Below are 27,093 nucleotides of genomic sequence, written 5' to 3'. Positions count from 1 at the left end.
AGTCCCAATAGAAGGCCATAATGAATATGCGAGTGTCTTACATTGCTCATTTCTAAACAACTTAATTAATTATACCCACAGCACTCCACTTATTATGAATACATAATGTCTGTTGGGCAGCAAGTCTTCCTGGATGGACACTCTGTGAAGAAATGTCACTGCGGTGGAACGTCCAGCACATTCATGCACTGAAACAGCTTACAGAATCACAGCAATGGAAAAAGTTAGTTAAGGACCTTGCTGTTATAGTTCTGCCTTTACGGTTGGAGAAGCAATACGGCAATGTTGATGACGGCTTGTAGGACACGACGATGATGGCGATGGCTAGTAGGACATGATGAGGACTGTTTGTAGGAAACAACGATGAAGATGACTGCCTGTAGGAGACAGCGATTCTGGTGGCTTGTAGGATACGATGATGATGGCAACTGCTTATATACAATGATGTTTTTGCCTGCACTCTTCATTTTTGTCTTGATAGCCCTTAGATGGTTTGGGCCCCCCAGCCCCACGCTTTACATTTTCAGCCAACATCCAACACCCTGACACTAGTGTGTGAATGGTGTGACCACTCCTGCCCCATCCGGGGGAGACTCCTCTGTGAGTAACAATGCAATGAAGATCGGCACACAAACACCAGACAGCTACGTACAAAACGAGTGCAGAATGTGTGGCATGCGGTGCTTTCAGAGGCGTGTGTGGAGGTGCGCTGTCGTTAGCAGGATAACAGCGATTCAGTGTGATTTGGGCATCCACACTTTCAAGAAACCTGCACTAAAACATCTACTTTAGCTCAATCTTGGAGTTATTATATAGTAAATTAAAAAGAGACTGAATATCTGCTTTGTAATTTTCAGGTCCCCTTGAACTGCGTTCAGTATCCGTTATCAGGCTTTTGCCCCTTCCTTTGTGTGTTGGTTGTCCGGGTTTAAGTGAGCACTTTTGTGAGTCTCAAGTGCAATTAAATAAACTGGACTGCAAAATGTCAGATACAGTTGGGTGAATAAAGAACACACTAAGTTAGCTGGACAAAAATAACAGGGAGCAAGGAAGAGAAGATCAGAAAGAAACAAAAACTGGAAGAGACAAAAGTCATATGGGAGATGAGCAAAGGGAACACGGGAGCTGGGAAGACATAGAGATAAGGCTGAGCAAATGAAACAGGAATCATGGGACACATGAAAGAAGCGGTCAAAAATAAAGCAAACAAATCAAAAGGGAAAAGAGCAAGACAAAGGTAACAGTCGAAAATGAACAAAGCTACAGTTAAGATTAAAAAATGAGTGGTGGGCTGCCAGAGAATCAGATGGCAAGGTGTTTGAACTCTGGTTAGTCATAATTACAGTATAATCAGGATCAAAAAAATATATCATTTTCAAATTTGATATAAAGTACACCTACTATATATTTTTGACTATTAAAACTGATAATTACAGACATCTACAATTCAGTATTGATGAGTTAGAATTTGAATTAGAGATATCATGAATGTGCTCTGTGACGTACATCCTCTTATCTGCAATCCCATTCTGACAAGCAAAAACTCAAGCGATATCTTCATTTCATTCTGACAAGCTAAAATGGCATTATAAATACCCAGAATTACCACTGAGATATTTTAGATTCAAAGATGTTAAAGCTACCAAAAAGACCAAAAGTTAATGTAGATGTATCTGTCCATCTACAGTATCTATCTATCTGCATATCTAATTATATTCTTTTAAGTCTGAATCGCATAATTAGCTGGTTACCTGCCAGGTAACACTTGTGGTTGATATTCATAGTCAGACACATAAGGACTCTTGAAAATCTTATGCATACTCCCAACCAAGAGATGGCGCACTTGCTGACACCTTTTCATCTATACACCTAACAGAGAACCACTGAAAGAGCACTGACATCACTTCCTGTTAAAACCAGGAAGTCCTGCCTCTTTCACCTCCACCACTATGTAAAGGAAGAGACAACCCGGAAGTCAGAGTTCAGCTGAGGACCTGCGTCGGTGAGAGACACTACTGCTCAACAGAAGTGCTTATATTTATCGACAGTCCACCAATACTTATATCATTCTCTTCGATTCTGTTTTGATTTTCCATCTATTAAACGAGCATTGATTTGGAGACTTTCCTAATCTTTACCTTCTCCAATCGTCTAGTTTATATACGAGGGACGTTCAAAAAGTTTCCGCACTTTTATATTTTTGTTAGAAACAGTGAAGGCAGGAGGAGTAGTAATTGGTCGTTTCTGAGAGTGTCATGTAACTGGGAAATTGCATCACAAAGGAAGGTGACTACGTAGAAAAATGGTGTCATTTGTTTTTGAAATTCTTAATAAATAGAATTAAAAAAGTACAGAAACTTTTTGAACGTCGCTTGTATCTGTATATAGATATACATATATGACATGGTCGAGAAAGGCAGCTGCCTGTGATGTCTGAAGTATTATATACACATATATATTAGAGTGGTCCACAAACTAATGCAATGAGTTGATATTTGTAGAATCATTTCTCCACAAGACCTGTTTATGTCCAATTTTTATAGTTGGCTAGGCTGTAAACTTTCAGCCCAGTTGTGAAACATTTCCAGGTCACTCCATTCTGAACACTCTATTTGTATTACTACTATTAACGTATTCTTTCATGGGTTTTTTAACTGGCTAAGCCATTAGTAAACAATTAAAAAAAGAAACAGAGAACATTCTAGTACTAAGACTTTCCAGAACATTCCTGTAGTAAGTGGAAGCTTCCAGAACATTCTAGTATTAAGTAGGATTTTAAAGATCATTCTAGAAGTAAGTAGGTGTTTCTATTTTAGCCCTTTTTGTTGACAGTGTCCCAACCAAAATAAAGATGTTGCAAATCCTGCTGGGATTGCCATTACTAGACATTCCTCAACGTCTGATGCCCTATTTGGACAGGATTAGTTGTGCGCCATGAGGTGGTGTAAAGTAATTTTTACCAGGGAACGTTAGCAGTTTTTGTCCTATCTAAACAACATGTCAGTAATTTTTCATGGACTGCATGTACAGCTCAGTAAAAATCACGGAGACAGTTACCTTCTTTGAAAAGTCCGTAAAAAATAAGCCCAGGTAAAATTCTGTCATTTGAGCAATTCAAATAGGACTAAAGTTATATTGATCATCTGGTAATTATTACTTTACCAGTTGCCTGAAGTGGGAAACACAAACTCTTGGTGTACTCCTTGTTTTGCATGCTGAATAAGGGGGGGTGTAGTGTTGTATCCCCTCAGAGCTCTGTTGGCGTGCTGATAAGCACAATTTATATATAAAAGTGGGTGCGTGCAGTGCTGTCCCCCTTGGAGGTGCAAACGGACACACTGTTCTTATAAATAAAGGTTACTAGTGTGGCCTTAACTGACTATACCTTAACTAAAGGGAATGGGGAAATTCTGGGACAGAGTAACGCACTGCTGGGAAATCACTGAGTTTGCACGGCCTCCTGGTGTAAAAACTAATCCTATCTGAATAGAGCTTAAAAATGACAGCAGTCCTCCAGTAATTATTACTTTACCTCACCTCCTGGTGTTAAACTAATCCTGTCCGAATAGAGCTTAAAGCTGGGAAATGAATGTGAACAGCTGAAGTTGGAGGATCTGGTAACAGAAAGAACAGCAGATTTTCCGAACCTTCGGCACGCATGAGGATAGTGAATGACACAGCTGAAAAAGGAATACGTCTCATCGAAAAGTACAACAACAAACTGACAAAGGACGAGGGACAGAAACAGTTTATTCTTCAACTGGTCGCAGACTCTCGCAAAAAAGTTCCCAACTTTGTCAAAGACAACGCTAATGTTGTAGACCGTCAAGTGTGGAGCAAAACTGCCAAATGGTGTGACCTCTAAATGGAGTTTATAACAAACATTCAACATTTTAATGAGCATGAATATGATAAAGAATAAAGCCAGCCTTGTGGAGAACTTGAAACTGTTAGTTTTTTTTGGACCACCCTAATATATATATATTTATATTATACACATACACTAGCATTACCTGGACGAAAAAGTGGAAAGGTAGAAATGTAACAAGAACAGTACAGTGGAGCCTTGGATTGCGAGTAACTTGGTCTGCGAGTGTATTGCAAGACGAGCAAAAAATTTGATATGTCTTCAAAATTTTTTTGTTGTTATAAATTGATCTATTTGTATGGAATGATTACAATAAAATTAATAAATAAAATTAAAAAAAAAAAAATGTTAGTACATTTTGACTTGATGAATAAGTGAGGTCTTGCAATACGAGTAGCATGCATACGCTTCATCTGCTGAGCCTCACGTGATCACAACTTCTCTCACTCACTCACTCACTGCGGGATTGTGCCTCACTTGTATAGTCAACATCCGTGCTAGCATATACTGTTAGTGTGTGCGAAAATGGCCCCCATAAAGAAAAAGGTTGAAAAGGAAGGTGATACGAAGAAGGAGATGATTACAGTGGAAGTTAAGAAGGAAATCATTGAGAAGCACAAATGAGGTATGCGAGTGGCCGACATTGCAAGATTTTATAACAAGTCTACGTCGATGATTTGCACGATATTAAAGAAGAGATAAGAAATAAGGGGGCTAGATGCAGCAAAAGGAGTCACAAGAGTACCACAGTAACGGCCACGTGTTCTGGAAGATGTAGAAAAGTTGTTTCTCGTGTGATTCCGTGAGTTGTAGTGAAAGTTGTCCTACACAATAATCCTCCTCCTCTCTCGTCGCCCTCACACCAGCCACGATTCTTTTCAAAGGTAAAGTGCAGGTTATTTTGTTTTATGTATATTTACTTTATATTTTGCATTAATCAATTTTATATAAATATTTGTGGGTTGTGAAATGAATTATCTGAGTTTCCGTTATTTCTTATGGGGAAATTCGCTTTGATATACGAGTGCCTTGGATTATTTTACAAGCACATTTCTGGAATGAATTATGCTCACAATCCAAGGTTCCACTGTAATTACAACTTTATCCCCCTTACATATCATACGTTTAGTACTTAACTATTGTTAGTAGCCTTCTTTATACACATTATTATTGATTTTTCCTTCTCCCACATTGTAATAAATAACTCCAAAGACAATATGGCCGCACGTAGGGCCATAACACAGTTAACAGGCAGGAATCGACCTCCAATTGGGCAGTAGAAAGGTAAGCATGCTCACCTTCACTGTTCCTCTGTTGATGGACCACGCCGTGGTATTCCCTGCCATTTGCTCCAACCCCGATGGCTCCCTGGCATACTGACTGCACAGAGCAGTGGTTGAGTTGAACAGAGATGGAACCAGAAGATGAATCGTAAAACAAAACTAGCCAAGGTCAAAACCGGAAAGGCAACATTTAGTAGACACGGCCCAGGATGCCGGTGTCCATGAAAAAGGGTCAAAAAAACGGTGCCGCTTGTATCATTATAAGAATGCCGATAAATAATAATGATGTTAAGAAATGATTCAAAATAATTGTTAAGCTTATGACAGTGATGATGTGATGGACATAATGATTAAGAAATCAACTTTGCTGAAACAAATATAAAAATACAAATTAAACACAGAAATGTCTTCCAAAATCTCAGAATCCTAGCAATGTCCAGCTGCTGCCTGCATGTTCTGCTGGGGTCAACATGAGATTTTCTGCACAGACAACTTCAGTTCTTCCTCCCAAATCCCAAAGATGCGCTTGTTAGGTCTGAGAAAGTTCCGATGGAGACTGATGGCTGATGGTCCGCTTAATTTGGTGACAAACTCCACGCATTTACCGTTCCTAACGTGTGTATCACCTGTGCCCATGTGTCCTTAATCACTTTAAATTTGAAATCTTCTGTCCACTGTACTTACAGCCTTCATAATAATTATGGCAGGAAGAAAGACGCTTTAATGGCGTCCACCCAATCAGTGTGTGTGTATTTGATTTGACCGACTTGCACCGTATGAGTCCTGAGTGTAACTTGCAGATAAAGGAAGTGGGATTTAATGGCACAAATTAAAATGAAAGAGCAAATCAAATAATGAGCTCGGAAGCCCTACAGATTATGGCAGCTGCCCTAATGGTGTCGTCTTCTCCGGTCAATGCTGGGAATTTTTTTTTTTTTTTTAAAGAAGACTCCCACTAAGCCCAAAAATATTGATGACATGGGGATGCCCACATTTTCTGCATAAAGTTTGCAATTAAGTGAAAAATAACTCCACTTTCATGGAGGTTGGCTGGAAGAGTTAAGCAGATAAAGTAGGATTTGATGCAAAGTCCTCACTCGCACAAAAAACAGCATTTGTTTGCCCCCACGCTAACAGTGGCATTACATTCAATCAACAAAGCAGCAAAACAGCAAGAGTGCGGGAGTCAGGGATCGATGGCACTGTGCCCGGCTTGGAATGTTGTGAAGGAAGCAGTCATCTACAAAAGAAAGTGCAGCACCAAGGGTTGCAGAGAACACCATCCGTCATAGCTCTGGGGGTCCCAGGTTGGCAGAGGCAGAGACGGCCCAGGCCTGGTCATTCCCATTCTCAGCACAGCTTGGCCATTTATCTCAATCTGGAATTTGCCAGCGAGCCCTAAACCTCAAAGAGCATCCCTCACAGTCGGTGTTTCATGGACTCACAACAGGATGATCCCACTAGTCCTATGACCTTGAACAAGTCTGAGAGTTGAATTTTGGTGACTCTCACATAAGACAATGCCAGATGCTACCATCGATGATGTGCCTAAAAGATTCCACTTTCTGCAAACGGAATGTTCTGGACTATTGAGTCCCACTTATACAGGAAGTGACAGATGTCATTTTCCTTTACCTCTGTGATATGTGCAGTCATCCAAAACTTCATGAAGACATTTTTCAAAGGAGAATTTTGTTGGGCCTCAGCTGTAAATGTGATATGTTAAATCTCTAAATTGGGAGAGTGGGGACCGAAAGTTAAGTTGAATTAACGCTGGCCTTTTCTTGTTGGTGGACATCATACTTGGTAACACCTCCATTGTGACATCTGTTGGTACGGACTGCATGGCTTTCCAACCTGATGCTCCATGTGCTCACTGTCTTCCATGTTGGACAAGAGCCCACCTCGACCTCTTCCCCACGGGATGCTAAGTCTGTCTGGTAACTTTGCACACTTCCAATTCCTAACTAGTGGTACTGAGAAGACATGTGCTGCTCCTTCATCCTGAGGAGCATCTGGACGCGTGGGCTGCTGTGGTTGAGATGCTCAGCAGGCCAGCTAATAATTCACGGCACTGGTGAACAGCAAGAATAAAGCAAAATGTCTGCATGAATGGTGTGTGTGTGTGCGCGCCTCTGATGGCGTTAGACCATTTAATGTGGCTGCTTGGAGCAGAATGGAATGGTCCAATAGACGCAGGTTGTCATGGTTCAGCTTCCAGCTACTGATCTTAAGTGATGGCCGTAAAATGCTTCCCCTCGGCCTTGCCGCACTGGGGGGTGGGGGGGTGGGGTTGCATTCCATTGACAGCACACAGCAGCCATGGTGCATTCTCATGAGAAGAAACCCATCCAGGATGAAAACATCTGTGTTACTAGACTATGCTAGAGGAAGGAATTGCTTAATGCAGGCCACAAAGATCGTCTGGATTATTCCAGGTGGTATAATGGCACATAACCATGAGAACCAGGCTATTGGAGACTCAGAAAGTAAAACTAACAATGGCACTTGCTCTCTGGTGGCTCTTGCTCAGACGGGTAGAGGACTTTGGCATTAAGGCCGCTTTTTACTCCGTCCCAGCCATCGCGAGGCATGATCTCACCACACTTCATCAGCTCGTAGATGTCCAGGGTCAGCAATTCGAAGGCGCGGTCCACGTTGCTGTTGTTCTTAGCAGATGTCTCCACGTAGCGTACCCCAAGGGTGGCTGCCAGCTTCTCTGCCTCGTCCCTGAACACGCGTCGCTCAGCTGTCAGGTCACTCTTGTGCCCGATCAGGATGAAGACCATTTTGTGAGGCTTGACGTGCTCAACCACCTCACGATGCCAGTCCCGTATGTGATCAAACGTCTTCCGGTTAGTCAGGTCAAACACCAGGAGGCCACCCACTGAGTTTCTGTAGTAGGAGGTGGTGATGGATCTGCAAAAATAAATGAAAGAATAAATAAACAGAAACTAAGGAGGAAAGAGACTGTTGGGGAATATTCGCCTAGGAGGTCACGCTGTTCTGCACATACTGGAGAAAGGAGGTTATTTATATGAAGAGAGACCAAAAGATGAAACGTAGCTGAGAAACGTGATACAGGTGCCAAAAATTGAACCCAACTTTCATCAAACCAAAATTGTAACCCCCAAAATCGTTGTTGATATACAGTGGATTCAGAAAGTATTCAGACCCCTTCACTATCTGCACACTTGATTTCCTTTTAAATTGGATAAATTTGCCATTTTTGTCCATCAATCTCCACTCAACAACCCAAAGTATATCGGCTGACTTTCTTTTCATTTTGCCCTTTGTTTAACAATGCGTCTGCTGTGACCTGTAGGGGGCGTAACAGAGCCCCAAACTCCAGACACAACTTCAGCCACATAAGTCCCAGGCTCAAAGAAATATTTGTAATTGACAAATTACCTTCACGGATGCTTCTTCCTCTACAATCCAGAACAACAACAACAACAACATTTATTTATATAGCACATTTTCATACAAAAAGTAGCTCAAAGTGCTTTACATAATGAAGAAAAGAAGAATAAAAGACAAATAAGAAATTAAAATAAGACAACATTAGTTAACATAGAAAGGAGTAAGGTCCGATGGCCAGGGTGGACAGAAAAAACAAAAAAAACTCCAGAAGGCTGGAGAAAAAAATAAAATCTGTAGGGGTTCCAGGCCACGAGACCGCCCAGTCCCCTTTGGGCATTCTACCTAACATAAATGAAATAGTCCTCTTTGTAGTTAGGGTTCTCACGGAGTCACTTGATGCTGATGGTTATACAGACTTCTGGCTTTTAATCCATCCATCATTGTTGGAACATCATGGTGCTTTGGGTAGATGGTGGTGGCACAAGCCACCACCAATAGGACACCGGAAAAGAAAACAGAAGAGAGAGTAGGGGTTAGTACAAATTTTGAATGAATAGTTATTATAATGAATTGGATATACAGAGTGTCAGGATTAAATTACAGTGAAGTTATGAGAAGGCCATGTTAAAGTAATGTGTTTTCAGTAGTTTTTTAAAGTGCTCCACTGTATTAGCCTGGCGAATTCCTACTGGCAGGCTATTCCAGATTTTAGGTGCATAACAGCAGAAGGCCGCCTCACCACTTCTTTTAAGTTTTGCTCTTGGAATTCTAAGGAGACACTCAGTTGAGGATCTGAGGTTGCGATTTGGAATATAAGGTGTCAGACATTCCGATATATAAGACGGGGCGAGATTATTTAAAGCTTTATAAACCATAAGCAGAATTTTAAAGTCAATTCTGAATGACACAGGTAACCAGTGTAGTGACATCAAAACTGGAGAAATGTGTTCGGATTTTCTTTTCCTGGTAAGGATTCTAGCAGCTGCATTCTGCACTAGTTGCAAACGATTGATGTCTTTTTTGGGTAGTCCTGAGAGGAGTGCGTTACAGTAATCTAGCCGACTGAAATCAAACGCATGAACTAATTTCTCTGCATCTTTCGATGATATAAGAGGTCTAACTTTTGCTATGTTTCTTAGGTGAAAAAATGCTGTCCTAGTGATCTGATTAATATGCGATTTAAAATTCAGATTACAATCAACGGTTACCCCTAAGCTTTTTACCTCCGATTTGACTTTTAATCCTAATGCATCCAGTTTATTTCTAATAGCCTCATTGTATCCATTATTGCCAATCACTAAGATTTCGGTTTTTTCTTTATTTAATTTGAGAAAGTTACTATTCATCCATTCTGAGATACAGGTTAGACATTGTGTTAGCGAATCAAGAGATTTGGGGTCATCAGGTGCTATTGATAAATACAGCTGTGTGTCATCAGCATAGCTGTGGTAGCTCACGTTATGTCCCGAGATAATCTGACCTAATGGAAGCATGTAGATTGAGAAGAGCAGCGGACCCAGGATAGAGCCTTGTGGAACACCATATAGAATATCATGTGTCTTTGAGTTATAATTACCACAACTAACAAAGAATTTTCTCCCTGCCAGGTAGGATTCAAACCAGTTTAAGACACTGCCAGAGAGGCCCACCCATTGACTAAGGTGATTCTTAAGAATATTATGATCAATAGTGTCAAATGCGGCACTCAAATCTAAGAGGATGAGAACAGATAAATGGCCTCTGTCTGCATTTACCCGCACCACACAATTCTATTCTTTTGTGTTTCTTTTTCTCCTCCACTCCTCTCCAGACAAGCATTCTCCTTCTTCACACCTGCCACTGACTCGTCTGGCTGAGGTGAAGAAGCTTCTTTTAAGCAGGACCAGGGAGGATTTCTGGGATAGCTGGAACCTCCACCCTGCAGGGGAGTCTCCTAACAACAGTACCCTCTACTAGGGCTGACCTCCAGAACTACAACTCCCATGCTCCCCTGTGGGTGTAGCAGTTGGAGTTACACCAGAGCGAGACTGCCACCCAGTTTACTGGGGAACATTTGGACCTGGGAGGCAGTCATCCCTGTCCATGCATTATGTGCTTCCTGAAGGCAGATTTATACTTCTGTGTCAAGGCTATGCCTTAGCCATGTGCATTGCCTACTAAGCTGTCAAAAGCAGTTGATACTTTTTCTGAACGCTAGTTGCTAGTGTTAGTAGCATGCAAGAAAAGTGAATGATCCATTAAAATGCAGACGGTTTTTGCCCTTCAGGATCGTCACTCGTCTTGCTACACATTTTCTTCCATATGCAAACGTATTTGTCCCTCAGATTTTTTTCATTTTTTCATACATTCGCCGACTACCAAACTGATGTTTGCCGATATTTCAAGCCACAAATTGGCCGACTTTTGATTGTGTTTGCAGTGTTGTCATGCTGTATCATATGCATGTGTACATTTTCAAACTCACGTCTTTTCTCGATCTGCTCCGTGTTTACTTGAGAATAGCAGAAGACAAACGAAAACACATTTCAGGAAAAATGTACCCTTCAGAGTCGTAGGGGTCTGTGTAGGCCTTATGTGGGGAAGGGAACAGGAACCATCCCACTCGAGATGAACTCCATCCATGCTGTTCATCCATCCAAGCACCTCTCGGCCGGGACATTCAACTGATGTATTAAATCCTACATGCGCACGACACAGTTCAGTACAAATACACAATTTTTTAACTTCATTGTCATTTGTCATCTTATTGAAGTTTTGAATGAGACAGATTTTTTTATTTACATTAGCTTTATAATTCAAGTCAACTTTGAAAATGTGGATGAAGGCTAACTAATTAGCTGGTGGTGGGTTTAACATCTTGGGTCATGGTTTCTTAAACATTTTTTTAATCTTGTCCATATTATTGTCTTTGAGACACTTTCCTTTACGAAGGGGGTCCTCAGAGAATTGCTGTTGATTGTCAGATTGCTGTATCGAGGGAGATCACTAGAGCAATGTCGAATGCTTAATCAGCCCACGGCAACCCACCGGCCCAACCATATGTGACCCATTCCCATTAAATACAGCAGTGACCCACCCGCGGCAACCCACAATGAAATGCGAGCCACAGTTTATCTTAGGCTACCAAACACATTAAAAAAGTATGAACATGGTGGTTGTACCAGAGTCAGAGAAGAGAAAAGCTTACATCTCCGCCTGTCATTGAAGACACAAAATGGTGAGAAGCGATGCTATTAACCGCAACGAAAAAATGAGCCAGCTAGGTTACTGTCTAAGAACTTTAGAGCGAGCAAAACTCAACATGAGGGGAAAAAGATCTGCAAAAGAAATCCTCACCTACAAAAACAGACACTTCTGTGCGCTCAGAAGTTGTCATCTAAACAAATGTGTGACCGCAAGTCCAGAGTGAAGCCGAACTATGCGCTCCTATAAAAGTCCTCATGTAACACATTAACAGTTCATATTTGTCATTGCCCCTGTCTACCCATGGTGGCTTGACTGTCTGGAAATCATCAGGACTGGCCATTATGAGCTCACATAACTGATGGCATGCATCATGCTGCCCACCCGGGTAACCATTGGAACAAACCCAAAAGATGGCAAGTTTGAGAACCTTAATCAGGAAGAAAAGAAAAGAAAAAACACAAAATAAGCATAACAAAAAATGAATCTGAACTAAACCACATCCAGTAGATTGGCGAGAAATGATTTTAAAATACAAAACAAAGTCTGAATTCATGTAGGCCGCCCTAATTCTCGGTGTTCATATGAAGTGTAATGATTGACTTCAACAGGTAGAAGTACACCATAAACAAGAACAGTTGTGACAGATATCTGAAATATTGATGTGTGCATCAGTCTAAATATTTAAAGTCTAAAAATTCTCAATTGTAATTGAAGTGTGTCATTTTCACCCTCTGACAGAGGTCCATGGGGAGCTACAACCTCTAGTTAAGGATCAAAATTCAAAAATCACATCATATTCGTAATCACTGACCCTTGAGATACCCCACATGTTTGAAATTTATCATTTGTAACCTTCTTGGAGGGCCTCTTAGAGGGCTAGGACCACCGGTAAAGAGTCAATTATCAAAAATATGATCATATTTGTGATCAGCAACCTCAAAACAACATAAAACAACATCCCTCCTGCCTATATTACTGATCCCCATTTTGTGAAAAGGGGTAATGTTGACCCCTCGCATCCCATTAGAGGGGGAACCCCTGGGTCCATTGATGTGACACGCACAACTTCAAGCCCTTCTCATCATATTTGCTGATAACACTTATTGCTTTATTTTGTTTATTATAAGGTTGTAATTTCCTGCACAAAATATGGTTCACAAATGGTCTAAAAATTAGGGGTTTTCGGGTCTAGAGGGACAAAAAGAGGAGGAAAGCCCCAAAAAGCTTGACATCTTGCATAACTTGTGAATTTCCCCCTGGGATTAATAAAGTATCTATCTATCTATCTAGACACCAAGAAGAATCCAACGGTACATCATATTGTGGGGGTTTCTCGTACCGCTGAGTCAGGAGGTGTCAGACAAAAAAACAAATGAAGTGATTTCAGTGTGTTCAGAAGTTATTCGTATGGCCACAACACTGTGCTGTCCATTGAAACACTCCTTGTGTCGTCACTTGTAGCACTTGGCCGTTCTTAAATCAATGAATGTTACTGACTGATAAACAGGAAGGCAGCAGAGAGCATTCAGTAGCTGCTTGTGCCATCTTGTGACCATAAGGCAGGGAGAGCAGCATAGAAACCCAAAGAGTTTTAGGCCATCTGCTGGTGCTATGTTAGTATTACAGCCAGGGCTCCTTCCTTGACTTGGGTTTCTTTTTTTCTTGACCTTGTTGCTGTTTTTAAATGTTCTGTACATACTGGGCGGAGTGGTGGCTCTGAGGCTAGGGATTTGCACTGGTAATCGAAAGATGGCCGGTTCAAATCCTGTAAACGCCAAAAAGTGACTCTACTTCACTGGACCCTTGTGCAAGGCCCTTAACCTGCAATTGCTCTGTCCTGGGGATGACGTTAATTTGCATCCAGCCCTGCATGTATGCCCTTCAACTGAAAAAACCTGGGGATTGGTGGCAGAATTGGCACTCCAACCACCATAAAATAACCTCCCACTGTTCCACTCCATCTGAACTGGTGTGGTGCTGAGGTGTCACCTGTCACCTGGCTATACTCGGGTCCTAATCTGGGATACTGAGTTGGTTTACCATGTGGTGGGTGCGGCAATGCGCTGTATCAGCGGGTGCTCCTAGCCTCTCTCCTCTCTCTGTACATATTGTTATTGATTATTTTTTGTTTGTTTGTCTATATATATTTTGGTTGAATATTTTGTTTAAGTTACTGTTTTATGTTATTATTTGTCCCTTTTGCTATATGATTTGTGCACGATATACTGATCCCAGGAGGGTGGGGCCCCCTGACAATGCAGCTTGGAGGTCTTTCCCCCAGTGCCATTTAACAGCTGGCAGACCTTTGGGTGGCTGCAGCTGCATTAGCTCCAACTTCTGTCTCCTGGCTCTCTTTTTGGATTTTGTAAGTGGTCTTGTTTTTTGATTCTGAACTGTTGCTTGGTTAATAAGATTAGATATGTGGGTTTATGGACTTGTTTTGCTTGCTTTAGTTTGCCTTTTATGGATTTGTTTCTGTTATATGAACAAAAAAGGAAGCACAAATATAAGGCAAACAGCAAAAAAGGCAAAACAGATTTACCTCTAAAGGCAACCCAAGACTAACGAGTTTGATTCGTTATTCAGAGCTCACAATCCAAACAAAAAGCAACAAAATCAACTAAATCTCGAATATCAGGAGCTGTACTTACACAACCAACAATCCACAAAACACAATCAAGGAACCTCTGCTGGGACCTTCTCTCCCACCAGAATATAAAGCAGCAGTGACGTCAGGATAGGAAATAGAAGGAAATACACATTAAATACAGTAAATAATACATAATAAACAAACATGACAATATTAAGAAAATTGGCATAATAACAAAAACATGAAAAATAATAATACAAAAACAGCCAAAGGACAGAAAATAAATATAAGTGTCAGGGCATTTTGGGTGCGTACCCATGCTCCCCATAACTCAGTGAAATGATGGAAATCATCAAGGGGGACAACACCTCCCTCAGTACACCAAAATCAAAAAAAGGGGAATTCTGGGACCCTAGAACTTCGACCAGCACTGCTCCACCAGTGTCCATGAAACAATCGACTCTCTGGGCATCCAAAACAAGAGTGGGAATTACAATAAATGAGTGGCAAACAGCGTGCTGCATTGTTAAAAGTGTGATGAGCTCTCTGCTAACTCTCTATTTGTTAAGCCACCCATGGGCCTGAGACCGTACCACTAAAATTCGCAAGGACGTTGTATCCACCAAGGGACAATTAATAGGTGATGGCTACCATATTTCATATCAGAAGTGTGATGAATGACGACGTGTGATGACATGACAAAATGGCATTGCACAAATAAAACATAACAGTTACCAAAATCAAATTTAAAATTACCAAAACAATCACGAAACTGAAAAGTTCACATAAAAGATCCCCAAAACATGCCCCAAGAAAAGTACACATATAACAAAAGATGCTTATTATTAAAAAGCCATCCATACCGTTTCAAACTTGTACAATCCAAGTAAGGATATTATGATTTCTAACAAAAAAAAAAAAAACAAATAGTAGAGTAGGCCTCAAAAGCCACACAAAAACCAGACTTGCCCTCATCACAGGTCTGGGTCCACTAAGTAGGCCTCATTCTAGGCAGCCTTTGCCCAAACTCAAATTCTGATCAAACCCAAAAATCGGGGTTAAGACTTTTACGTATGAAAAGTCTCAAAACGTCTGGAATGGACAAGAGGAAAAAACGTTTAAAAACATCAGGTCCAAGGGACAGCCAATAATGTTAAAAACAAAAGTTATTTGAGAACTGAAAGAAAAATAAACACCAGAAGACAAGGCTAGAACAAAAGAACTTTAACTGAAAGGTAAAAACCTGACGCAAACAAATCCAATGAATTGACAAAACAGAGCACAAGAGCCTGGGGTCAAATCCAGGAAATCCAAATGAACCAGAAAACCACAAAAATGAGAATCTAAACTCAGAGTGTAACACTGGAGAGTCTAAAGCATCAGCAGCTTGGACTGAAATACTGCTGGGCCAGCACTTGAACTGTGTGACTAGGTGGCCCTGCCTCCTTAGGCTCCACATACAGGAGGCAGGCCAGATAAGAAAAACACAAGATATGTTAACATAACAGCAAAATGGATAAACAACACAATATTACATGCATACAATAAAAACAAAATGAAACTGAAAACAGAATCTACAACTGAATATCCATCCATCCATCCATTTTCCAACCCGCTGAATCCGAACACAGGGTCACGGGGGTCTGCCGGAGCCAATCCCAGCCAACACAGGGCACAAGGCAGGGAACCAATCCTGGGCAGGGTGCCAACCCACCGCAGACAACTGAATATACAAAAAGAATTAATATTCAGAAAACAACAGAAGCTTTCAAATAAAAAGGATGAGACCCTGGATGAAAAAAACAAACAGGGCCAGAGGGAGATGACATCTGCCCAGCAGCTCCAGGCGCAAGAAAGCAAGCCACTAGAGACAGGGTGCCAGTCTGCTGAAGGGCACACTCACCTCAGCTGTCAGTCAACCTAACACTTGTCTTTGGGATGATGCAAGTGAACTGGGATACCCAGAGGAAGACCTCCATGGACACAGAAAGAACATGCACACTTCTTCATAGACAATGAATGGACCCTCAGCAGTACAAACCACAACGCCACTTCCATGAGATAACATTTGTGCCAGTTTTAATTCAGTGCTCACTATTTAAGGGAGTGGCGCGCCAGCATAAGAAATGCCCTGCAGGTTCATCAGCAGAAGCAGCTTTACAACCACAGTCTACCACCTGCTGTAGACTACTTAGACCTGCAGAGCCTACAAGTGGAGACTTCTGTAAATACTCATCTGTTCCTGGGCATTAGTACAGGCTTACTGGGGTATGCAGGGAACCAACTCCAGACCACCCACAAATCCCTCTGTGACTTTTTGGAATTCCTAAATAAATTACCTTGAACATCCTTTAGATTTAGGAGGAAACATGAATGAGCTCCTAGTGAAAAGAAACAGGGAAAATGTGGAGTAAAGTCAACTGCACTGTAAAACAAAGTGGCCATTGCCCATTCTGCTAGGCTTTAGTGGCACAGCAGGCCTGTCACAGTGGCAGATTTAGCAGGGGTGCAGACATCCAGCTGTGCTAAACCCCCACTTACTTTCCAAAGTAAGGGACCAAGGTCTTCATACAAGGACCAGACTGTACTTCACCTGACATCTTTGCAGAGACCCCTTTCAGGCAGATGGAGTGAAATAGACAGCTGAGCACAACAATTCAACGAATGACGATTCCGATTAACGCACCAATGAGAAGGCATTACTTTGGAACTGGAAGTGACCTTAACCCAATCACGAGAGGTTAGAATTCCTCTTGAAAAGTAGCCAACACTCAGGGGCACACTCACTGGAACTCCCGAGAGAATTCAGTGGGTACATGGCGGAAACTCTGAGGGTTGGACCTCTGTTCTCACACTCTCCAAAATGATCTCTCGCACCCTCTGAAACTAAAAAGCTTGTAGTGGTGCTACTGGGGCTTAAAACTGCAACTCCCAGCAGTCCCTGCAGTGGCTCTGATTGGTCTTCTGCTGAGGGAACAGGGGCTGTTGGGTTTCAAGGAGGCCAGTGGGGCATTTAAATGGAGGCCAGTGAGACCAAGGAGAAAATTAGTGTTTTTGTTTCGTGTCTAAAGTTCCTGTCTGTCTACCTTCCATTGTGATACCTGTGCTTTCTCATTTTTGTCTTGGATCGTTTCTGGGTCAGGGTCTGGATTGTCTACTCTCTGCCTGTTACGTGAGGACTGCATGTGGAGTTATGGCCATCCTGTGAAGAATGGAGCGCTTTCACCGTCTTCACCATTTCAGGAACTACCGGTAGGACTATCTTTACATTCTCCTTCAGCGTGCAGATCTCTGGACTATTTACCTTCATCTTTACATTATATCAGTTGCCATTTTTTCATGAACTTTACTGTGTGTGGTTATTGTGGTGGTTTGTTTTCGTGTTGATTGTACATCACCGTATGGGAACTGGGGTGGGATTGTTGTTTTCATTTATTATTAGTACATTCTTTATTTGCTGTTTTATTATTGTCTCTGCTTGTGACTGCGTGAGGGTCGGACCAAGCTGGGTGTGTCCCTGGAATCTCCACTAAAAAATAAATAAATCATCATCTCTTCGACGGTGTCAATCTTAGCGGCACCGAACCGCTACTAGGTGGTGAGCCGCTCCCTGCCATGGGAGTTAAAAGCTGTCAATCTCTTCTCTTGGTGGACCAGAAAGCTGAGATCCAGTCCGACAAGCCACATTACTGCACTGGCAGTTTGAGAAGCGGCCACTACTTCAAGAAGGGAACTTCAGCATCTAAACTCTCAGGCCAAATAGAGTATGAAGATACAAGTATGAAGATTTACATGGCACAGCAAAGAACTTAACTGAGAAAAGTACAGAATACCTGAAACAAAGGACCAGGTCAGCCAGAGAAGGAGTGCACTCTAACACAAGGAGAATCGTCAACTTGAACCCGGAGCAGAAACAACATGGACATTACCATTAAAGCCCTGGTGTCGTCTTAACTGAGCCGAGATCAATTAGAACTCTAAATATCCAGTAGACAGGCGGCCCCCTTCTGTGCTATGTGTTTGTCTGCATTCCGTGGTCGTGAACTGGGAGTCCCAGGGTGCATAAATGACCAGTAAGTTCCAAAAATGTCCAACAAATCAGAGTCGGATTCAGCGATAATACGAAAGAAAGTCATCAATAGATCATTTAGCTTTGAGCATTCACTTTGGTGTCTCTCCACATGCCATTTTAGAAGCTGTTTGCTCTTCGCTACTCAAGCACGTGTTGGGAATCGAGGTCAAATCAACAAAGCTAACTTTCCTTCTAGCAAAAGCGTATCGAAAAGCGCTGTAACAAGAAGATCACTGATCTCTATCGATCGCTAGCGAGACTGAGGCTTTCAAAATAATAATACTGTAATAATAAAACTGCGTTAACGTGTGATAAAATAATTGGCATTAATTAATGTGATAATAAGGCATTAACTTGCCCAGCCCTAAAAAAAATAAACATCTGTGTGTGTGTGTGTATGGAGTCATCCGCTCTGCTCACCATACCATACCATACCATTTTTATTTGTTAAGCGCTTAAAAACACAGCATTACAACTGACCGAAGCGCTGTACAGTTAAAACAAGCAAGACTAAAAGCAAAATATTAAAAACAAACATTAAGAGAGAATTAAAACAGAGACACTAAAAACAGGTCAGGGGACCCAATAAAACAGAGAAATAGCAAAAAGCAAGTGGAAATAAGACAGGTTAAGAATTAAAAGCCAATGTGAAGAAGTGCGTTTTTAGGTGTGATTTGAATGTGGCGACTGAAGCGGCTTGCCTAACCACTAAAGGTAAGGAGTTCCAGAGCTTGGGTGCACAGACAGAAAAAGCCCTTTCACCACGAACTTTAAAATGTGCCTTGGGAACGGTTAGGAGCAGCTGATCTGTGGATCTAAGAACACGAGGGGGATTGTGACGATGGAGCAAGACACTCAAGTAGGCAGGGGCTAGACCATTTAGTGCCTTATAGGTTAAGAGGAGTATCTTAAAATCAATTCTGAAGCTAACCGGCAGCCAGTGTAGGGTTTTTAAAATCGATGTAATGTGTTGGCTTCTGCTGCTTCCAGTTAAAAGTCTTGCAGCCGCATTTTGAACCAATTGGAGTCTCGAAAGAGTGGCTTTACTAATACCATATAGGCAGGAATTAGAATAGTCGAGCCGGGACGTAATGAATGCATGGATTACTGATTCCAGGAGGTGGTAAGGCAGAATTGGTTTGAGTTTGGCAATTCGCCTGAGATGGAAAAAGCAGGATTTTACTGTGCTGTTGACTTGAGCATCCATTTTCAGGACCATATCCATTTTGATTCCAAGATTGGAAACAGATGAAGTTACTGGAATGGGAAGAAAGTCGAGGCCAAGGGGTAGGGTCTGTTTGCGGTCGGGACTAAAAACAATGACCTCGGTTTTTGAATCGTTCAGGTGAAGGAAGTTTACAGCCAGCCAGTCCTTAATGTCAGATAAGCAGTCGAGAAGAGGTTTAGTGGAGTCAGTTGACTTGAGGGAGAAATAAATTTGGCAGTCATCAGCATATAGGTGATACGAGATTGCATGTTTTCTAAAAATTACACCTAAAGGCAGGATGTAAATTGAAAAAAGTAGTGGCCCCAAAATGGAACCCTGGGGGACACCACATGGGAGTGGGACTGATTCAGATGAAAAATCATCTAGCATGACTCTAAGAGTCCTGTTGCAGAAATATGACCTGAACCAGTCGAGGGCTAAGCCAGATACACCAGCCCAGGATTCGAGTCGGGAGATCATGATCATGCTCACGCTCAACCACACCTCACTTGTCACTACTAAGGGCGAGTGTGCAGGAAATGCTGTTGTGTAACAGTGACACCGTGCTAATGACTCACATGAAGGGGCACAATGTCAAAACAAAGCAAATGCCGCAACTCAACAACGTGCAAGTGAAACACTTCAGTAATGAAGGGCAAGACTTGAAGTTTTCACTAACAACATTGCCTGTCTGGAGGTATTTTCTCGAGACAAAGATTAACAGGACTCATATGGCAGGGATACGGCTAAGATATGGCATCGCCAGTGTCTTCTTACGAAGGCCAGTGGGGTACCAAGCACAAGTGGGTCCACGTCCTCTGCCCTGGGTAATTCTTAAGAGTTAGCTGACTGACACATCTCCAAGTTCACGAATATAGTAAACTGCTAGGAAGTCCTCGGATTGTTTTTTGTCCCAAAGACAACATGCAGCTGTTATAACATAACTGAGCTTGCAAGTATTCTCCTCCTTTAATACAACATCCCTAAATCATCTCTGGGGCAGCCTATGAGTTTTACAAATCCCAGAATTAGTTAAATGGAGACCACCTGTCTGGGGCTTCACTTGAGTGTATGTGAAGGGCAAACTTGTGGAGAGTCAGTACGGTGGGGTAACCTGCACAATGAAGACACGAGGACACTCCAAGAAAATCCATGAAAAGGTTATTGAAAAGCACAAGTCAGGAAACAGAGACAATAAAAAGAAGTCTCCAAGTTACTGAAGAATCACCTAAAATTAGTTATGAAGAAATGGAAAGAGTATGACAGAGCTGTAAATCTGCTAGAGCAGGCCGTCCACAAATGCTGAGTGATCAGCAAGAAGAAAAGGATGGAGGGAGGACATCTAGGGACCTCTGAGAACACTGAAGGAGTGACAAGCTACAGTGGATGACATTGGAAAGACAACAACTGTGCTTTCTGGGAGAGTGGCAAAGAGAAACAACACACAGGACATCTCAGTGGAAGGCACATGGGAGACTCTGAAGTCAGTTAGGAGAAGGTTCTGTGGTCTGAGGAAACCCAAATTGAGCTTTTTACCCATCAGACTAAACGCCATGTTCTCAAAAGCACACCATCTTACCAGAAGTAATACCGGTGGCAGCAACATACAGGGAAATCCTGAAGAAAAACCTGACGCAGTCTGCAAGGAACTTCCTACTTGGGAGAAGATTTGTGTTCCAGCAAGACAACAACCACAAACATAAAGACAAAACTATACAGGAATGGCTTCAGAACAACAACAGGAATGTCCTAGGGTGGCCGAGTCAGAGTGCAGATCTCAATGCAGTTCAGAACTCGTGGCTAGACTTGACACTCACCATCTCCATGACACCTGACGGAGCTTCAGCAGTCTGGCAAAGAAGAAGAATGAGAAGAAATGGCAGAGCTGATAGAGAGAGACCTCTGTGCACAGACTCAGGGCTGTCATGGCTGCCCAATGGGCATCCACTAAATGCTGACTTGATGAAAGTGCGAACTTATGAGATTTCGGTGATTTTGTGTTTCATATTTGTAATGGCAATTTGATTTGTAATTTGATGGTTGTTTTTATTGGGTTTTCTAACATTAGCCCTCCAATGAGCTCAACGGGTCCACTTCAGTCCGCAGATGTTATCTGCAGGCTGAGTGATCGGGGGGGTCAACATTTGTTTCTTTTGGTTTTTTTTTTTTTTTGGACCCTATCAGTGCTCCATTTGTTTGAGTCCATGATATGATTTATTTTACACATGTGAATTAATAAAGTAATAAAGCACCAACAGCAGCACCAGTAGCGCTAAAGCCCAAAGAGGCAAACTCCTGCACTTCCACACACATCCACTTTTATTAAAGGTACTGTGGGGAACAAAATGGAATCTCAACAATTACGCTTAGCAAATCTAAAATCTTCCACAGAATCGTCAAATGCACCCAAAATACTAAACTCTCTAACTCTATCTACACGTAAAATATATATAAAAAATAAAACAATCTCTTCAACAAAACTGGGAGTCCAGTTACAGGCAGGAATTCCTCCCAATTAATAAACTGGAGTGAAAACTAGAAGACAGAGTGGCACTCCAAAGCAAGTTTAGGAAACACTGGATGACAGTGTGAACGCACAACATCTCTATTCACTTTCTATGTTTGGCACCCACACTTGCCTGGGGTCTCAAATGGGGGTCAAGCACAAGATGTGAACTGTCCTGTCTGAAGCTTCCTGTCCAGTCCTGCATTTGAATTTAACACAGTGGACATGCACTTAATGAGTGCGTTCATATGGAGCCCAGGATAACAAGTTCTACTAAATCAGTGAACGGGCCGCACGAGCTCCCACCACAACTTCACCAGGTTTGGGCTGAAAATCCCTGGTTTAGTTCACTTGGTGCCTCTAATAGAAATCCCCTGCAATTGTTCATCAGGACCACCTCAATGAAGCCAAAGATTCAGCCCACCATGAAACAGTCAATTCGCAAAGGATTCAGACCCCTACACATTCTGCACATTTTATATTTCAGATTTAATTTTAAATGGACAAATTTGCTGTTTTTGCCAATCAGTCTACTCTCAGTTACCCATAATGACAAAAGGAGAACATATTTTTTTTCAGAAAGGTCTGCAAATTTATTAAAACTCAAAAAATGTAATCTATCATTCCTAGAAGTAGTGAGACCCTTCATTCAGTACTTTGTAGAAGCCCCTTTGGCAGCAGTTACAGTTTTGAGTCATCTTGGTGAGTCTCTAGAAGCTTTGCACCCCTGGATTTAGGCAGCTTATCTCATTGTTCCTGGCAGAGCATCTCAAGCTCCGTTAGACTGGATGTGAAGTGTCTGTCATCTGCCATCTTCAGGTTTTTCCACAGATGTTCTGTAGGGTCTGGGCTCTGGCTGTGCCACTCAAAGACACTCAGAGACTTGTCCCAAAGCCACTCCAGTGTTGTCTTGGCTGTACACTTCCCATGCTGAAAGGTGAACCATTATCCTAGTCTGAAGCTGCATTCACCCTGGAGCAGGTCATCTCAGTGTTTGGCTGCAATCGTCCTTCTCTCAGGTCTGGCCAGTCTTGCTGTCCCTGCCGCTGAAAGCCCCTACATAGCATGATGCTGCCACCACTATGCTTTACCAGAGGGGTGGTGATGAGTAGTACCTGGACTTTGTCATATACAGTGCTTGGAATTCTGCTTAAAGAGTTCAGTTTTTGTCTCATCACACAGAGATCATTTGTCCCCATGCCTCCATGGTCCTTTAAATGCCTTTCACTCAAGAGTGACTTCCTCCTCGCCTGTAAATGCCTGATGGATGGAGAGCTGCTGACTTGGTTGTCCTTCCAATAAGGTTCTCCCATCTCAGCAGAGGACTTCTAAAGCTCTGTTAGAGTGACCATAGGTCATCTCCCTGACCAAAGTCCTTCTTGTCTGTTCACTCAGTTTGGCTTGACAAATAATTCGAGGAAGAGTCCTGGTGGTTCCAAACTTCTTCTGTTTCACAATTGTTGAGGCCACTGAGCTCCTGAAAACACTCAAAACTTTACAAATGGTTTAATCCCCTTGTCCTGATCTGCGCTTCAACACCAATTAATCGCGAGGTCTACAGAGACTTTCTTGGACTTCATGACTTGGTTTTTGTCCTGATGTGCATTGTGGATTGTGGGACCCTCTACACACAGGTACACATCTGCCTTTCTAAACAATTTCCAATTCCATTTGCCATGGGCTCCAATCAAGTTCTAGAAACATCTCAAGGAGAATTACAGCAAACAGGAAGCACCTTAGCACAACTTGGAGTGCCTCAGTAAAGAGCCCAAATATTTCTAGGAATAAGAGATTTCAGTTTTTGATTTTTAATAAATTTGCAAACCTTCCCCCAAAACATGTTTTCACTTTGCCATTCGGGGCTATCGAATGTAGATTGATGGACAAAAATGGAAGATGTATCCATTTAAAATTAAACGGACAACACAGTAAAGTGTGCAGAAAGTGAGGGGGTCTCATTGCTTTCTCAACCCACTGTATTTATCCACTCATATTGTTCAGGGTTTGGGTGCCAACCCTGGAAGTCCCGGTTATACGACATGCCTCAAGCCTAACCGATGCGTGGAAACTGATCGCCTCGGTCCCGCACGATCCTCGAGCTGTGGAGCCGCCGCGCTAACCACTGAGCCACCGAAAACACAAAGCGCCCGAATTAGTCGATCCTCACGGTGCCCGTAATACAAAGAGGGGCTGAGACTTTGTGCCTCAGTCCTTTAACGTGTTCGGTTGCGTCGGTGATTTGGTTCATCGAGAGCGCCCGATCTCAAGGTGCCCACTACACGATGTGCGGCCCTCCGTCTAATTCAGCCGCATTCGAAGTCAGAACCCCGACAAAAGCCCCCCTGAAGCCGCCGAGTGCAGGGAGGAGCTGGCACGCACACTTGGCGGGGTATGCCTGTCTATTGTACGAATCTCCGAGTGCATCACGAAGCCCCTTTTTCTTCAGCATCCTAACTAGAGGCACCACGCCCTGCTGCGCGGCTCCCTTGAGCGAGGTGAAGCGGTTTTAACGGCAGCATCGTCCTTGCCGATCTCAATGCACGCCCTCACCTGAATCGTTCTTGGCCAGCCGTGTCCCAAAGCTGCAGCTTAATCTTCACTCCCGGCTCGATCTCCAAAGAGCGGGCATAAAAATCCACGCCGACCGTGGGGTCCGCCACGTCGCTGTACAAGCCGTCGGTGAAGCGCTTCAGCAAAGACGACTTGCCCACCGTCGAGTCGCCAAGCAAGATGATTCGAAACTGGTACTGCCATAGCATATCCATGGCATGATGGAGGGGGGCTGCCGCTGGATTTCAATGCAGCGCGGCAGCTGGGGCGGGAACGCGCAGAGTTTAGAGAAGGAGCGCGCGCCCGCTGGAACAGCCACGTGACCGCCGCACGAGCGATCCGAAGAGCGCACAAAGCCAGAGTACTGTGCGGATGGCACGTCGTTAGGTCGCGCGAGTCGCTGCCAGAACAAAAACTGATGGGCATGGGAGGGACATGACCAACTGACTCCTGTGAAGAATAAACATAAAATGCCGCGTCAGATCACGGATGGCTGCGGAATGTCACCGCCTTTGACATACGGGCGCAACATAGAGGGAGATAAAGCGATCGGTTTTCTGAATTCATTTTTTCCAATACAGGAATGAAGGGATAAAACCTGAGTGGGGCGCCGCGCCAAATGCATACTATATCTAATACAATGGTGCGCAGAATTAAAGCAATAAAATGGTTTAAATCGTGAACTGATATTTTCATTTGCATTAATGAACACAATAAATATATAATTATAGTGTTTCAACTTAGAGGTGAGTTAATCCAGGTATTTAATATCCTGAAAGGCATCGATAAAGTAGATCTAGCAGAATTCACGAACTAGAGGACAAACTCAAAGTAATATGTGTTACATCGCACTTTGAATCTTGAAGGGGACTTTCCACTGTACTACACATGTTTAACGTTATGCTTGAAACTCCAAGGGTTAAAAAAGTATCACTTTAAGGGAAAAACGCACATTTATTGCTTTCTTAATCTTCTACATCATTATTTTATGTGGTCACCCAAGTAATTGTGGCTGTGCATTTTGAGAACCTGAAAATGTTTAAAATGATGTGCAGAGACTGCAAACTGTTTCTGAAGCTGAGTTTTCCGCCACTAGATGGCAGGATTCAGGAGCCTACACTATTAACAAAAGGAGCATGGCAGGAAGCAACCGGAGAGAACATCGATGCACCACAGAGCACAATCACACACCACCCACACGTTTAATCCAATCACATCTTTAGGATGAAGGAGGTAAAAAAAAAACACACAGAGTGTGAAAAAGCTACCAACAAAGATGGGGCTGGAAATTGAACCCAAGTCTGTGGAGCTCAGAAGCCAAAGCACTATCAATCCAGTCAACATTATAGTATGGAAGGCAGGAAAAAGACCTGACAAGAGGACTTCAAATTTTGCAAGATGTAATGAGACAAAATTGTGAAAGAGATTTCAGCCACATAGGTCGAGGGACAGAAGACGCAAACCCAGCAGTGAAGAGGACGCGCACTCAGGACCACCTTGAATAGCACCATGTTGAGGCCCCAAACTTTTATTGCATATTGTGCAGCAGCAGTGAGCCTGAATGTTGGTTCAGTTCCACCTTCTCTGTTTTATCTTCAAATTTAAAGTAAAGCAGACTGACCAGATGATAGACAACAGGTGTCAGCGCATCTTTGAGGGTTTGCCACTCCATTTCCAAGAGGACTATCAAGGCAGGGGTCTCCCAACGCTAGTCCTGGAGTACCAGTATGGCTGCAGTGAAAAGTTTTTGCTACTAAGTAAATCCTTTTGCCTTGATTTTGAATCAATTGCTGTTCAAGACTCAGACACCTTCATTATTCTTTTTGCTTAATTAACAGACAAATAATAATGAGATAGAAAATGATCCAACATAGGACAACCAGTGTCCATCATGCAGTACTGTATCTGAAAATAAAGAAAGGTGATGGTCTCAGTAATGTTGATCTGTTCAAGTCCACAAAACATTTTGATGATGTTCTTAGAAAAAAGAAAATGAAAATGACATTTTTGGAAATGTCTGCAGTGGCAGAATGAGAGCATCAAAAAGCAATGGATTTAAATAAAGGGTTTAATTAACAATGAGAACTGGTTGGAGTGAAATTGCTTGAAGTTTTAGGCCATAATGTAAGTGCTCATCTGTTTGCTCACTTCATGTCTCATTTCTTTTTAAGAAAAAAAAAATGAAGCAATTCAAAAGGACTGAATCCTGAAAAACAAGGCAATTAAAATGAAAGGAAAAGAAGTTCTTTAGCAGCAAAAACTGGTCACTAATTAAGAAAAGAGTTAGAATGAAAACCTGCAGCTACACTAGTGATCTGTGACCAAAGCTGGTGACCCCTGGACTAAGTTGCGTTCAAAGAAATTTGTGTTGCAAGGTCTTTTAAGCAGGAAGCTTATTTTGTGTTCCCCCACCACTAGATGTGGGGCCACCAAAGTAGCTGCTTAGCTTAGAATTTATGCCAGGAAAT

The 27,093-nt window shown here is 42.4% G+C and overlaps 1 protein-coding gene across 1 annotated transcript; it reads right to left on the bottom strand.

Moving 5' to 3' along the window:
- Positions 1-1,762: 1,762 nt before the first annotated feature.
- On the bottom strand, positions 1,763-25,265 carry LOC114665386 (ras-related protein Rab-39A-like). The gene is made up of 2 exons (XM_028819923.2): positions 24,626-25,265; positions 1,763-8,070 (listed from the first exon to the last, which is right to left on the bottom strand). The coding sequence occupies exons 1-2, from the start codon at positions 24,838-24,840 to the stop codon at positions 7,647-7,649; spliced, it is 639 nt and encodes a 212-aa protein (XP_028675756.1). The 5' UTR covers positions 24,841-25,265; the 3' UTR covers positions 1,763-7,646.
- Positions 25,266-27,093: the final 1,828 nt, after the last annotated feature.

Source organism: Erpetoichthys calabaricus, chromosome 14 (assembly GCF_900747795.2).
Source record: "Erpetoichthys calabaricus chromosome 14, fErpCal1.3, whole genome shotgun sequence".
In the NCBI taxonomy this organism is placed as follows: Eukaryota; Metazoa; Chordata; class Cladistia; order Polypteriformes; family Polypteridae; genus Erpetoichthys; species Erpetoichthys calabaricus.
Note: the sequence above shows the minus strand (reverse complement) of the source record. Positions and strands in the feature narration are given on the sequence as shown.